Source organism: Polyodon spathula, chromosome 7, assembly GCF_017654505.1.
Source record: "Polyodon spathula isolate WHYD16114869_AA chromosome 7, ASM1765450v1, whole genome shotgun sequence".
NCBI lineage: Eukaryota > Metazoa > Chordata > Actinopteri > Acipenseriformes > Polyodontidae > Polyodon > Polyodon spathula.
Window position 1 is genome coordinate 55,366,622 of NC_054540.1, and position 13,159 is coordinate 55,379,780.

A 13,159-nucleotide genomic window follows, 5' to 3' on the forward strand; every position below is an offset into this window, starting at 1 on the left:
GAGAGACGAGAACAGCAGAGAGATGCAGTACATTCGGAGTACTGATTGCATCAGTGTTTATACTTTTAATGAAAAGGCTTCTGAAATACATCAGCCGAAAAGCCAGTTCTGTCAAAGGACTAAACTCCAGCCAAGTAGCCAGAAGGCCTGGTACTGTCCGAGGGAAACAGTCTGGGAGTCGCAGATGGAAGGATTTTCTATATATCCCAAAGCTTACAAGGTTGAGTATGAATACAGAAGAGCTTTAACTAAGGCAAGGGAGCAGAGCTGACTGCAGCAGCTACTGTATGGTAACAGGCACAGTTACTCAAAGTGAGGGCGGGTTTTAGGTCCCCATCCTCAGGTGTAGACAGTGTTGTAGAACAGGTGCGGATTGATGCTTTCTTGTCACTCCTTTCCATTGTATTGAACATGCTTTGCTTCACAACTGTAGCAGTTTACAGCATTCTTTATAATCTCCATGCAAGCTGCAATGCTGTTGTGTTTGATTGTGTAGTCACCCATCCTGTGAGTATTGAGGTATTATAGAAATGCACTGAAAAGGGTGCAAATCTCCTAAAATAACGGTCTCTCGTCCTTGTAGTTAGTTATTGAACGGAAATGTCTTGGTGTAGACGGAGAAAAACGGTCCAGGCTTTTCAGCAATGTGCCAGCTGAGAGAATTCAAACACTGAGCTTAAGATTTAAATCAGTTCTTATTTCCAACACGCCCACGCCTACTTTAACATTAGGGTTAGGGATGTGGTTAAACCTCATTGTGCCATTTATTTATGAAAAAATGACATTTGTACACAGAAAAAGGTAAATGGTGCTTTTAAAGACTTTTAAGGGACATTTCTGAGGTACAAAAATATTATATTCTCAGTCCACTGAGTTTTAACCCATAGGCGACTTCTGTTGGGATCATTTCTAAATAAATAGAAATGATCCAATGCCAGATTTCTTAAGTGTGATGGTCAACAAAGTTCAGATCTGAGCAATGCAGTCTAGAAACACAAACAGCATCAGCTTGCTGTGCAAGAAACCGCACTGAACTGCTTGCTGGTGCTTTCAAGGAGAGCATGTACTGCAGTAGCTGTCATAACACTAGTGAGGATGGACCAGGCTTTGGGGATTTGGGATTAAAAAAAAAAAAAAAAAAAGTGCATGTGGGCTTTGACTTCTGTGAGTACAAGCAATGAAGAAACACAATCAGTCTGGGTGAAAAGGTGTATCCCAGGCCATTGTAGCTGCTTTGTCAGCATGCAGAGGCTTCTATGAATTAGCTGTTGTGCCTCTTAGGCATGCAATGTCACACATTGTCCAGTTGGTAATGTCTGTGTTATTTTTCGATTGCAGAGGGTGTGCCTAACAAAAGAACATCTGCTCTAGCTCCAGGGACCAGGCTTTCGAGAACACATCAAGGGCCGGAGAGAGTGAGATTTCCCTTAACATTTCACCCTTCCAATGAATTAATAAGGTTCAGGACCCTGTGGCTTTACTAGTTCCCTCGTCTCCATATCGAACTGGTTGCTTTGGGAACCGATCCAGATCGGAAGCAAAGCAAGTATTTTAAAACATGTTGTAGAGTGATACATCAGGTTAAAGAAAGTGCTCAGTTTCTAAGATGTATTCTCAGGAAATCTGTTACACTTGCACTTCCAAGGTCATCTCACCACAGCAGTGTGGGTCAAAGCGTCCTGGCTGATAGGATGTCAGTCAACCGAGGAAGCAGTTGGTTGGTTAATAGCCAGCAGCAGAGTTCAAAAAGGGAGGGGACTAAATCACCCTGGTCAAGGAAGTGCAGCACTATCTGAAAGTATGCTTTTCAAACATGGATTTCTTTAAATGGCTTTACTATAACATGTGGCTGTTTCAAAACTGCACTGGTGACCTATATAAGAGTGCAGGTGCAGAGCAGGTACGCTTTATGAAATGTATTGGTAAGCTAGTCACTGTGATACTCATATATACATTGATTGCCAATCCCTTAATGCTACATGAACTTCCACATGCTTGGGTCCATTTCATGATCATCAATACATCTAAGACTTGAACCCAAGTACTTGTAAACCTGCTCCCATTTCATTCCTACACTTCCTATTTAATCACTACTTTTGTTTAAGAGCAGGTAAGTCTTTGCAAAGTGCGTACTCCAGCATCTGAGATATTGCAAGGAATAAGCAAAGAGCATGTCATAAAGTGCAGTAAAGCAAGATGAAAACCACAGCAGCTGCAGAAACTTTACAGTTCTGCATTACTGGTGTGGGGCTAATGAACAGTTTTTCTTTTATTTTCTTGAATCAGCAAAATGATCAATTCTTCTAACAGCATATTTAACCAGCTTGATCAGCTCAAAAAACAGTGCTGGTCATTGCTGAGTTTCCTGCATCACTAAAGGTAAGTTAGGTAGATTGGATGAAACATCATTACAGTGAAGCATTATCAGGCTATCAGAAAGCATTGTGCATATGGTATTTGAAAACAGGTCTAGCTATATACATTATTACAATTCCTTTATCCGACTTGATCGAGCAGGAAAACGTGATTTGATTTAGTCTGTAATAGGATCAGCTGTCTTGCTGATATACTGTAAACCTATAGACTGGTTATCTTACCCGCATAAAATGTGATCTTACACGATTTAAGGATTTCAGTAACACTTGTTGATCAATGTGTGGAGCACACGGTGTGGACGCTTCTAATTAAAACACTAGATTCATACTGAGAGTAACGCACACGCCTGGGATTAGTTCAGACCAGTTGATGCAATTTGTTTTTATTTTTTTGATCATTGCAGTGCAGTATAATTATTATTTTTCTTATATATTTATTTAATCCAAGCAATATTTCTGCAAACAGGGAAAGCTATTAAGAAAATACCAGCTGACCTTTAATTGCCCTTATGAAATGTTGTGTACTGGGAATAGCAGCCTATTAATATCCAATAATTAAAAGCAGTAAGGGCCTCGTGCCTCTAAAGTTTAAAGCACCCATGTCACTCAGAAGAAGATCTCTCAGAATCTCAGTTCATCATGCAAATCAGGGTGTGTCTGTTTAACTATCCCCGTGGCTCAGAAGATCTCTCAGAATCTCAGTTCATCATGCAAATCAGAGTGTGTCTGTTTAACTATCCCCTGTAGCTCAGAAGATCTCTCAGAATCTCAGTTCATCATGCAAATCAGGGTGTGTCTGTTTAACTATCCCCCGTGGCTCCCAGCATTACTCTGTGTGGCATGTCTTACATCCTCAAGGGGCAGTTTAATCCTGATTTTAGAAGCAGTCGTGTGACCTATAAAAGACAGTGGCAGCTTTTTTTTTTTTTTTTTTAATGTATTAATTTTTTTATTTGCAGTTTGGATAAAGTATCATAAACAGAATACTCTCTCTCTCTCTCTCTCTCTCTCTCTCTCTCTCTCTCTCTCTCTATATATATATATATATATATATATATATATATATATATATATATATATATATATATATATATAGTATAGCGATAGACAGTTATACCCGGTTTAAATATACACACATACGACTAACCGGACTGAAATGTTTAATCTGACAATCTTCCAAATAAATACTCTAGTTACATTTGGATGCGACTTGCATCCTGCTAATCCCGCACTGTGATGTCAGTAAATCGAGCAGCCACGAAGGCATTCTCTTACGGAGCAGTATTCTGACAGTGGCACTACGCAGAGTTTCACTCGATTCTCGTTTTGCAGGTCGCTGCTTTTCTTTATGTGGGGCCAGATCCGAAAACTGATATCCACACAGCTGCCCGCGGTACATAGAGAGCGAGTCGGAGAAGTCTTGGGAGTGCAGAGAAACTTTGAAAGGAATCCAATACCCCCCTAAAAATAGCCTCCGAATAGAATCCGTGACCCCATGCTCACAGTCAGACCCCTCAACGGCAGTGAATCAGTTGGCGGCAGTGCCGAGTCCCTCCCTTCTTCCATAATGTAAAGAACAAGCCAAGTTTCCCATGCGATGCTTTTTTTTAAGCAATAACCCGCGTTGCACCTGAAGACACGTCGAGTAGACGGGAGTTGTGAAGTGGTTCAGTATAACGCAGCTCACTAGGGAGGATTAAACACGTCTCAAAAGAAGAATTCGCTATTTGCTCTGGTTTTATTTTCGTTTATTATTATTTTTGAGTGACCTTAAATTACGAAAGCTCTCGATTATCTTCATTTAAAAAGGTATGTATAGACAATAGGAATGTTTATAAGAGATCACCTCTATTTGTATACAGTTGTCTACCGGCGACGCTTTGTTTGGAGTGCTCTGGAGATTTCTGCACGGTAGTCGTCTGATCTTTCAGTCTATACAAAACCGCTTCAGACAATGACTGGGCTGGGGTGTCTGTTCCAATTAGACGTGAGGAAACCTTGATTAATCTTATTATGCCATGTTACATTAGGAAGAACGAACAGGGTGAATTAAAATTTTAACTGGGGATAAATCTAGACCAGTAATATTGCCTGACAGCGGTTTCAATTTGGAGTGATTCTTATTTTTCAGCCAATCTATTTCTGTGGTTACGATCCTTGGCGCTGCAGGTGGATCGATTCCAAGGACGATACAAGCTCGGAGTGTCACTCGTTTAATCCCAGTTATAAAAGTCATTAGGCTAGTATATACTTTTCAAATACATTCTTCCTGCTCAAGCTTGGTGCTGGTCATGGTTCAGATTTCCACGAGGGACAGGACAGCGAGACAGGGGGCTGCTATTAATTAGCTTTGCTTCTGGGCTCCACTGTGCTTGCCCCACTTATCCAAATAGCGTCAAGTTCTCATCCTGCCCGGTTCAGACAGTAGGAGACGTCTTTCAGAGATTTTCAGAGTTTTGCAGAATCGTTTACTCTGTTGTCATTGTCTTTTAACATGTGATGCTTTGTGGATTGAGCTGGATTTAAACTCAGAAAATCGAAACCCAGCTGACGCACCCAATACCTGCCATTCAGACAAAGCGTTTAACACGATTCTGTATAGAACTTCAAGCCACTGCTGCATGATGAAAAATATTCTTAGTTGAGAAACTGCTGGGACCATTAGGATACCTATGTACTTCTCCATTGCAGAGCCCCGCTGCAGCTGGACACACACTCTGAATCCCAGGACGGCGTTTCACTATAAGACAAGCCTGTATGATGGCAGAGCCTTGTTTTCAACGTAATTTATAATGTATCAGTTAGAGTATCCAACCGCAGCCTAGTCAAACTGAGGCTTAAGGGCAGTGCATGAAGTAAATGAAGCATTTTCATTACATTTCCTGATTATTATTATTATTATTATTATTATTATTATTATTATTATTATTATTATTATTCATAACAATAATAACTGATACGTTATTGTATTTATTGACATGCACATTTGTTGTAGAACGTTGCTCAATTTAGAAATTAGATTGATCAACATATTAGCAATTCACTGTTAATTGAACCCCCTTTGTTTAAATGCGATAACATATTAACTCACAATACTATGGAGTACAGGCTTGGCACGTGTTAATAAGGCTCTAGCCTGTGCTGATATTGTATTGACGGCTGCGCAGGGGTTATACAAGAGCCGTGCATTAACAACTTTCAGTTTTTGATTCAGTGGTTGATTTCATGAAACTATCTGCTTATGTACATTTAGTCGTCTGACTGACGCCGAAATTAACTTGACATAATATTTAGACATATAATAAAGTCTAGGCGTCATTTGCCTTTTCTTTGTTTTAGAACAAAATCAGCCAATTTAAAAGTAATTACGCTTGGAAAAATACACAATTTCCTATTGAATTAATATTGAATTGAGTCCACAAGTATTCATGTTATATAAAACACGACTCATCGATTCAACACCGAACAGCCACTTATGTCTACACTGCAGTGCAATGGCTGGGATCCGTCGTGATCACGTAATGAAATGTTATTACTCGTGTATTCGAGTCTGATGATTTAGCACTTGAGCGCTCCGCACCTGCAGCATCATCGAGAGCTACAGGGGAATACACAAAGGAAACGGTACCCTTGCGTGCTTAGCTCCCGTTGACACGGGGTTCCTGCTCTTGTTTGGTATTTATGCTGTGCGTGTGGGGTCCCTTCACAGCGACGGTCGTTGGATGCAGGTTAAACCTTCACGACCCTGGCTCCCGAATGCGGGACTCTTTCTAGTGCTGTCACTCTACTTCTAAAAAAGGAGCTCCCCCCGAGTCATTTCATTTCCATTTCTGTCGTCTGGTCTGACGTCGACGGGCTCACGTTGGGAGCGCTTTTTATTTTTATTATTTTTTTACTACAGCAGAAAGCATCGTGTTTTTGTATGGATAAGAACTGAATTCAGCTTAGCCAGGTCTTTTTTTTTTATTATTCTATTGAAGACCGGTAGACCTGGAAAGAATAAGGTAAGCCAATTCATTTTACACGAGAGAATGGAACAGTTTTATTCCTGTTTACAATGGCGATTCTCTTGGGGTTTTTTTAAAGAGCATTTTTAAACAAGACGCGAGACGTGCAAAGCAACGTATAATCATTAGATGTACTGAGATTGGGTGTGCTATAAAAGACTTCGTGAGAGCTCATTTCAACACGGTAAACCATTATGTACGTCGTTTTATTTGTCTAAACAGCCAACAGTGTGCAACATTGTATATGCATCGGTTGCTAGTTAAACCGCAATCTTGTGTTTTGTGTAAACATGATTTCATGACTTTTTTTTCTCTACGCTTTCTTGGTCTATGTGCATGTCATTTGTTTTCAGAATGAGTCAATAGACATGTCAATTCTTCCCAATATCATTACTTAACAGAAGTGATAATCTAATCATACAGACAATAAGGGAATTACAACATCTATTTCCCCGCGTATATTCAAGATATTCTTTTTTTATTCTTCTTCTTTTTTTAATCAATTTTCAGAGCGCACGTCTTGAGAATCCGTGGTGACGCGGGGGGGGGGTTGTCAAGGATTTCCGAGAAGAATTCAGACGTTTCCACGCCAATCGAGGATTTGCTTTTTTTAGTTTTATTCTGGAAATATACATCCAAACTGGGATCTATGAGCGGAAAAGTGACCAAGCCTAAAGAAGAAAAGGATGCTCCAAAGGGTAAGCAGGGAACCTGGTCATTTACACAACGCTCCTCTTAGACACAGTGCCCCCGTGTGTCTCTGTTACAGCCTATTTGTGGTGTAATGGAATAGGCAGCTCTAATGGACATCGCCCAGGAAGGCGACTCAGAAACACGCACGGGCGTGCAGAAAATTGGCGAGTGTAGGGAGCAGGTCAATGAATTGATAAACTATATACTGTCCTGCTGTTATAGCCAGCACTGCATCAACCGATACAGTAGCATATGTGCGCCCGCCCCGTAAGGGGAAAGCGCACGGTAGCCTGTACACCTGGATTAAACAAACACATGTGGTAAACAGTCCACTCGAATATATTTTAACTTAGATTTTATTTAAGTTTTGGCTTATAAATACATCCTTTTTTTTTTCCTCCTGAATTAAAATAAAACTCGGAAACACAGATTATGACACGGGAACACTGTCTCTTTAATGCTTGGACAGCTGAACATTTGATGTCATTTTCATCCTGTCGAAATATTCATTTGTTTATTTTATTTTTATTTTTATTGATTGATTGATTTGGTTTGTTGCGTGCACCGTGCAATCTGTTTTTTTTTTTTTTTCTAAGCTAGGTTTGTCGAGAGGGTAAACGGTTCACTATATTCCGGTCACGCCAAGGCGCTATGCCCAATGGTAGTATATGTGGTTATGGTTTCAAATTTAGTTGGGTCCTACGACCTCGAGCTACAGTATTAGATTTGCTTCTGCATTGCATGGAATCACGGTGCTCGTGTAAACCAGCTACCCATTTCCATGGAGACAAAGAGGCGAGAGAGCGCTGCTAAAGGAGTCTGCGAGCGTTTCATTTGATGTGCGAGCGCTAGCAGTATAGGAGCAACAGCATGACCTCTTGCAGTTCTCAAAGCGCTGCAGTTCCATGCTCTGCCTCTTTGTGTTGGCACATCTCAATCAGAACGCATTGCTTGGAATTATTTTGCAATCCGGAATGATAACCACAAGGGTCCTTTCAATTCAACTACAGTAGATTTGCATTATGTATTTTCATACGTAATGCAAATCTCAACGTCAATATGATATGTTTGTATTAACTGTTGTTTTTCATCTACCCCTGAATGTGTGTTGCCTACATACTATACAATACCGTCTACTGTGTGGCGCATAACATACCTGTTTGTGTTTACAAAGGTGCAATACACAAAGTGTTGTTCCCTATTAGAGCAGCGGCAATCTTGTACGTCCTTTAAGGTTATAGCTTTCTACAGTGTCTTGTTTTTGAAAGCTGATCTGGAAGCTGGTAACATGTGATTCGAGTGTCTTCCAGTCTAACTGGGGTACTGGGACCCTCGTTTGTAAACACACAGGGGGAAAGCGTTGACCTTGGTCGTTGTAATACAGAACTGGATAATGTTACAAAGTTTCATTGCAACACCCTGTAAAAGTAACGGCAAGCATGCGTTCAGTACAGCAGACTCGGACGGTACCAGTTTCAGCGCTGTGTGTATTCCCCAGATCTGCACTACATGTTTGCTTAAGCGCAACAATATATTGTATTAATAGACTATGAAACTTGTTACAGCGACACCTACAGCTTCTATTAAAGGTCAGATTAGGGATGAGGAGGGTTGTTGTCCTTAAACACCAGCTGTTAATTGAACACCCTGTAGGTTCCTACAAAGAGATTGCTACACCATAAAACAAACATGCTGGAAAAAAAAGAAGTGAAAAAACCCATAAAAGATAGTGTGGCAAAAGAGTATAAATGGCATCTTTTTCAGATACAGGCCCTCTTCTGTAAGCAAGGTCATGCATCTGGCTGCTCATTAAATGGCCCCCTGGATTCTCATAGGTGTACTTGCTCTACAGAAATAGTGTGCACTGTCACCCATATATACCTGTACAGTGCTGGCTACAGCAGACTGCCAGAGCGTAGAACACTGACTTGCTGTAAAACATGTAGTTTTTTAACGGGATCAACTTATTGGTGTAAAGGTAGACAAGTCTGTCTGTCTCATCCATCCATCCACCATCATTAATGGTATTCTGTATGTTCTATCTACGTGTACTAAATATTGATATCTATCTATCTATCTATCTATCTATCTATCTATCTATCTATCTATCTATCTATCTATCTATCTACTTTTGTATTTCTGTTTGTCTGTCTGCCCAATGTTTCATCCCCAATAAGCAGCCTGTATGTACAGTAAAAGTCTGCCTCTTTGTCTCTGGCAACCTGAACAACAGAATGTGTATTTTTATACAGAGTAAACGTTATAAAGGTGTTTTTTTTAAAAGGTTGATCTCATTCAAATGCATCATTAGAAACTTGCCACTTTATGCTCACAATAGCCTGGGAGTAAGCTGAGGACCAATTGAAAGTGAACGGCTCTTGCTGCTGGCCCATGAATAGATTAATTTCACTGGTCTGTTGTCACCGCTGGTATCTAAATGCGCCGAAGGCAAAAATCAGAAGGGATGATTATTTAAACCAATAGCACTTCAAGTTCTAGGAGCAAAAAAAAAAAACAACAAATATTGCCATTAACAAACAACAAAGAAAGATTATTGAATTTGTATTTTAATCATGTTTAATACTGAAATTAATAATCGCTGCCCTTTTTTTTTTAACATTGTCAAACCTGATCTACTAACAGAAACATTAGGGTTCTAAATGTCTTCGTTGCTACACCGGTCATAATGAGAACAGACTTGCTGTGTGGGAGACAATTATATCTGACCTTTCTTTAAACAACAAAAACAAGAACAAGGCACGAAAGATGGGAATTTATATCTCATTAAAATACTTTGGGATTAATAATCTCCAGCAAAAAAAACACATTATAGCTTTTATTAAGGATGTCTGTCTCTCAGCTTTGTTCTGTTCCGTTCCTTATACATGTTACTGGAGTATCTCGTGAGCATAGCCCAGTAAAATAAGACTCATTTAATTCATGGCTGGCATGATGAATCAATCACAGAAATTTATGATACAGCACTGTAAAAGAATCATGCTTAACCCTGATAAATACATGCAGAAATAGCACTCCAACCTGCAAAATGACATGCTGAGTACTTCTGAGCAGAGTTACAGCGTGCTGGCTAGTTGAGATTGAAGCACTAAGACTGTAATGTTGATATGGTTTCCATGGGAAGTAAAGTGAAGGGCAATATTCCTATTATACTGCACAAACTGGTTGAAATGGGCCAGTGCTCCCTGGCACCGAATCCAAACAGTTTTTCCTTCAGACCTGTGTGTGTGTGTTTTTCCCCACTGCGTCCAGTATTTATATATGCCTATTGTTGTTCTAATACAAGTTGAATGGAAGCTGTATACACAGTTGTAATAACCACAATGCTTGTTCAAAGGTAGTTGTACATTTGTATGTGTCAGCCTAGCAGACAGGCCATTTAAGAACATTTGAATTATTATTTGATTTTATTATTTGAACAGGTGGTTTTTTGGATACCTTGTTTTTCATAACACAGAATTGGATATTCGTAGCGGTTACAAATGTTTTTGTCTTCCTGCCCTGTTTGCGGCAGCCTGGTTGTTGTTTTTTTTAGAAAACAAAAGGTGCAAGTCTTATCTCTTAACAAAGGTGATGCGACAAATAGACAGCAGATGGGGTTTTTCAAGACAAAGGGGAACAGATTGGGAGAGCGAGGCTCAGGGAGAGAGAGAGCTGTTCATCTTTGTTAAAGTAATTGCAGTTCTCTGTTTGGTTTAGAAAGCAATTAATTCACCAGGGATCACCGACTTGTTCTTTGGTAACAAGTGCCCTCGTTAAACACCCCCATCTAGCATGATAAATAGCTTGTTCACAGTTTGACATTATCTAATAATGCATTGACTGGAGCCCTGTTTGAAACTGTGCCATTTAAATGCTGAATAAAAAAGATTAGTGAAATAGGGTCCCTGTCTCAATATTTCAGAATGGGGTGAGCCTGTCCTGTCAGTGGGGCTCCAGTGGTTTGACGTCTCCTTCAGTGCAGTGTGGTAAGGTATGGAATATGAAAGTTGTCTTAATTAAGGTATTCCTCGTGTTGTTTAAATACATTTTCTACAGCACTTGCTGTTAGTCATCACAGCCTGGTGACTTTAAAACTCTGAAGTTTAAAGCCTCGATATAGCCTCGGTGCAGCTCTCAGACATGTCTAATCTCTGAGTACACGAAGTACCCAGTAGGAACACTCTGCCCAGGTTGTGAGAGGTGAGAAATAACATTTTGCTCTGTTTTTTATTGGTGTTGTATTTCTTATTTCTGAAATCAACCCAGTGTTGCAGAAGGTAAGGTTAATAGATACACCCTGGGGCATCAGGCATACCTAAACATGTTTCCAAGAGTTCTAATGAAGCCAAATACTCGCTTTACACAAAAAGTTCAGTGATTTTTTTTTGTCTTTAAGTTCAGCGATTGTAATTACCTTAACAGGCACTAAAAGTACTGTAATATGATTCAGTTACATGCCTTCACAGTTTACTCTAAAGACTTTGGTCGCTTGAGATAGCATGGACTAGCCCTGGTGGCTTCACGTGTGCTGGAACCCACATTTACTGGTTTCATGCAGATTAATGTAATGCCCAGCTGGTTTATAAAGAAACGAGCACAGCTACAGATTTCACTGCATTTCATTGCAAGAGTCAGTGGGCTGTAAACCCAGCAGCCAGGTCTGTCCTTCTTCAAGCCAGTGCTTTCCAGTCATCGCTGGAGTTTCTTGCAGTGACATAAATCGGCTTTTCATTTCCCTGAAGGGTGGTTATCTTTAAGGGGGGTCATCTGTTCTCTTGGTTATGTTAGTGTCATTGCACAAGGTGACAGTCCAGTGACACAGTGCTGTGCGATTCTTTACTGTAAATGATTGCTCATAACCTGCAGTTGTTCAAGTTTGCAGCTTGGAATCCAACTTCCAATTTGTGAATGTAAACTGGAATAAAGAAACCTGGTCAGCTGTGTTGTTGCTTGTGGCAGGGCAGAAGAAAAGCCCTGCACATAATGAGACAGGGCGGGGCAAAGCCCTGTGCATAATGAGACGGGGCGGGGCAAAGCCCTGTGCATAATGAGGAGGTGGGGCAAAGCCCTGCATGTAAATAAATGTGTTGTGCTTGTTTAGCACGGGTGAATGTATTGCTTTGATTTCAAATGTATTGTATTATTATTTAAAAGGAAATATACAGACAAATTGACTGTCAGCCATGCAAATTAAAACTTATTTTTTTAAATAGACAAAAAATACATTTAAATCATACAATAATAACGTCACATGTTCCCAAACAATACATTTCCTTTTAAATAATAATAATACAATACATCTGAAATCATAACAATACATTCACCCATGCTAAACAAGCACAACATGCAGGGCTTTGCCCCGCCCCCTCTCATTATGTGCACAGCTTTTACCCCGCCCCCTCATTATGTGCAGGGCTTTGCCCCGCCCCCTCTAATGTGCACAGTTTTGCCCCGCCCCCTCTATGTGCAGGGCTTTGCCCCGCCCTCTCTCAGTATGTGCACAGTTTTGCCCCGCCCCCTCTATGTGCAGGGCTTTGCCCCACCCCCTCTCATTATGTGCATGGCTATTCTTCTGTCCTTCACACTGCTAAATAGGAACTTCTTTGGAATTTCTTTGAAATGATTCTCTGATCTTTGTACAGAATTGATCCACTAGGACTGCGATTCACAAGTAGAGTCAGACGATCTTTGCAAATGTTTCCACATTATATCGTACTAGCAACTTTGGAAACTTTACTTTTGTGGATATTTTTAAATGCAATGAAACATGCAAATTCAATATTCTGCAGGCATTCTCTGCAAATGATTTGCAAACAGTATGCAAATACAGTTTGTGGCCATTGATTTACAGATGAAGAGCAAACTTGTGTCCTTTTGGAAATTCAGTACATGCTGTGTGTGTGTATGTATGTGTGTGTACGTATGTATATATATATATATATATATATATATATATATATATATATGTATTGTATTATAAGTGTATTGCTTAATGAAATCTGTAGTGGTATCGCAACATACTTGCAAAAAATACTGTGCTTTCCTAATAGGGCTGCATTGTTTCTAATGCGCACTCTAGTGAAG

The 13,159-nt window shown here is 40.0% G+C and overlaps 1 protein-coding gene across 4 annotated transcripts in view; it reads left to right on the forward strand.

Moving 5' to 3' along the window:
- The first annotated feature begins 3,992 nt into the window (after positions 1-3,992).
- The window catches only part of LOC121318860 (fibroblast growth factor 13), a 91,504-nt gene continuing 82,337 nt past the window's right edge, over positions 3,993-13,159 (forward strand). The window contains exons 1-2 of one of the 4 annotated variants that reach the window (XM_041255988.1): positions 3,993-4,184; positions 6,893-7,080. In XM_041255988.1, the coding sequence (XP_041111922.1) occupies positions 7,032-7,080 (49 nt within the window). In that variant the 5' untranslated portion in view covers positions 3,993-4,184; positions 6,893-7,031. Of the gene's footprint in view, positions 4,185-5,933; positions 6,380-6,892; positions 7,081-13,159 lie in introns of those variants that run through there. The other 3 variants (XM_041255987.1, XM_041255993.1, XM_041255992.1) reach the window with 3 other exon arrangements.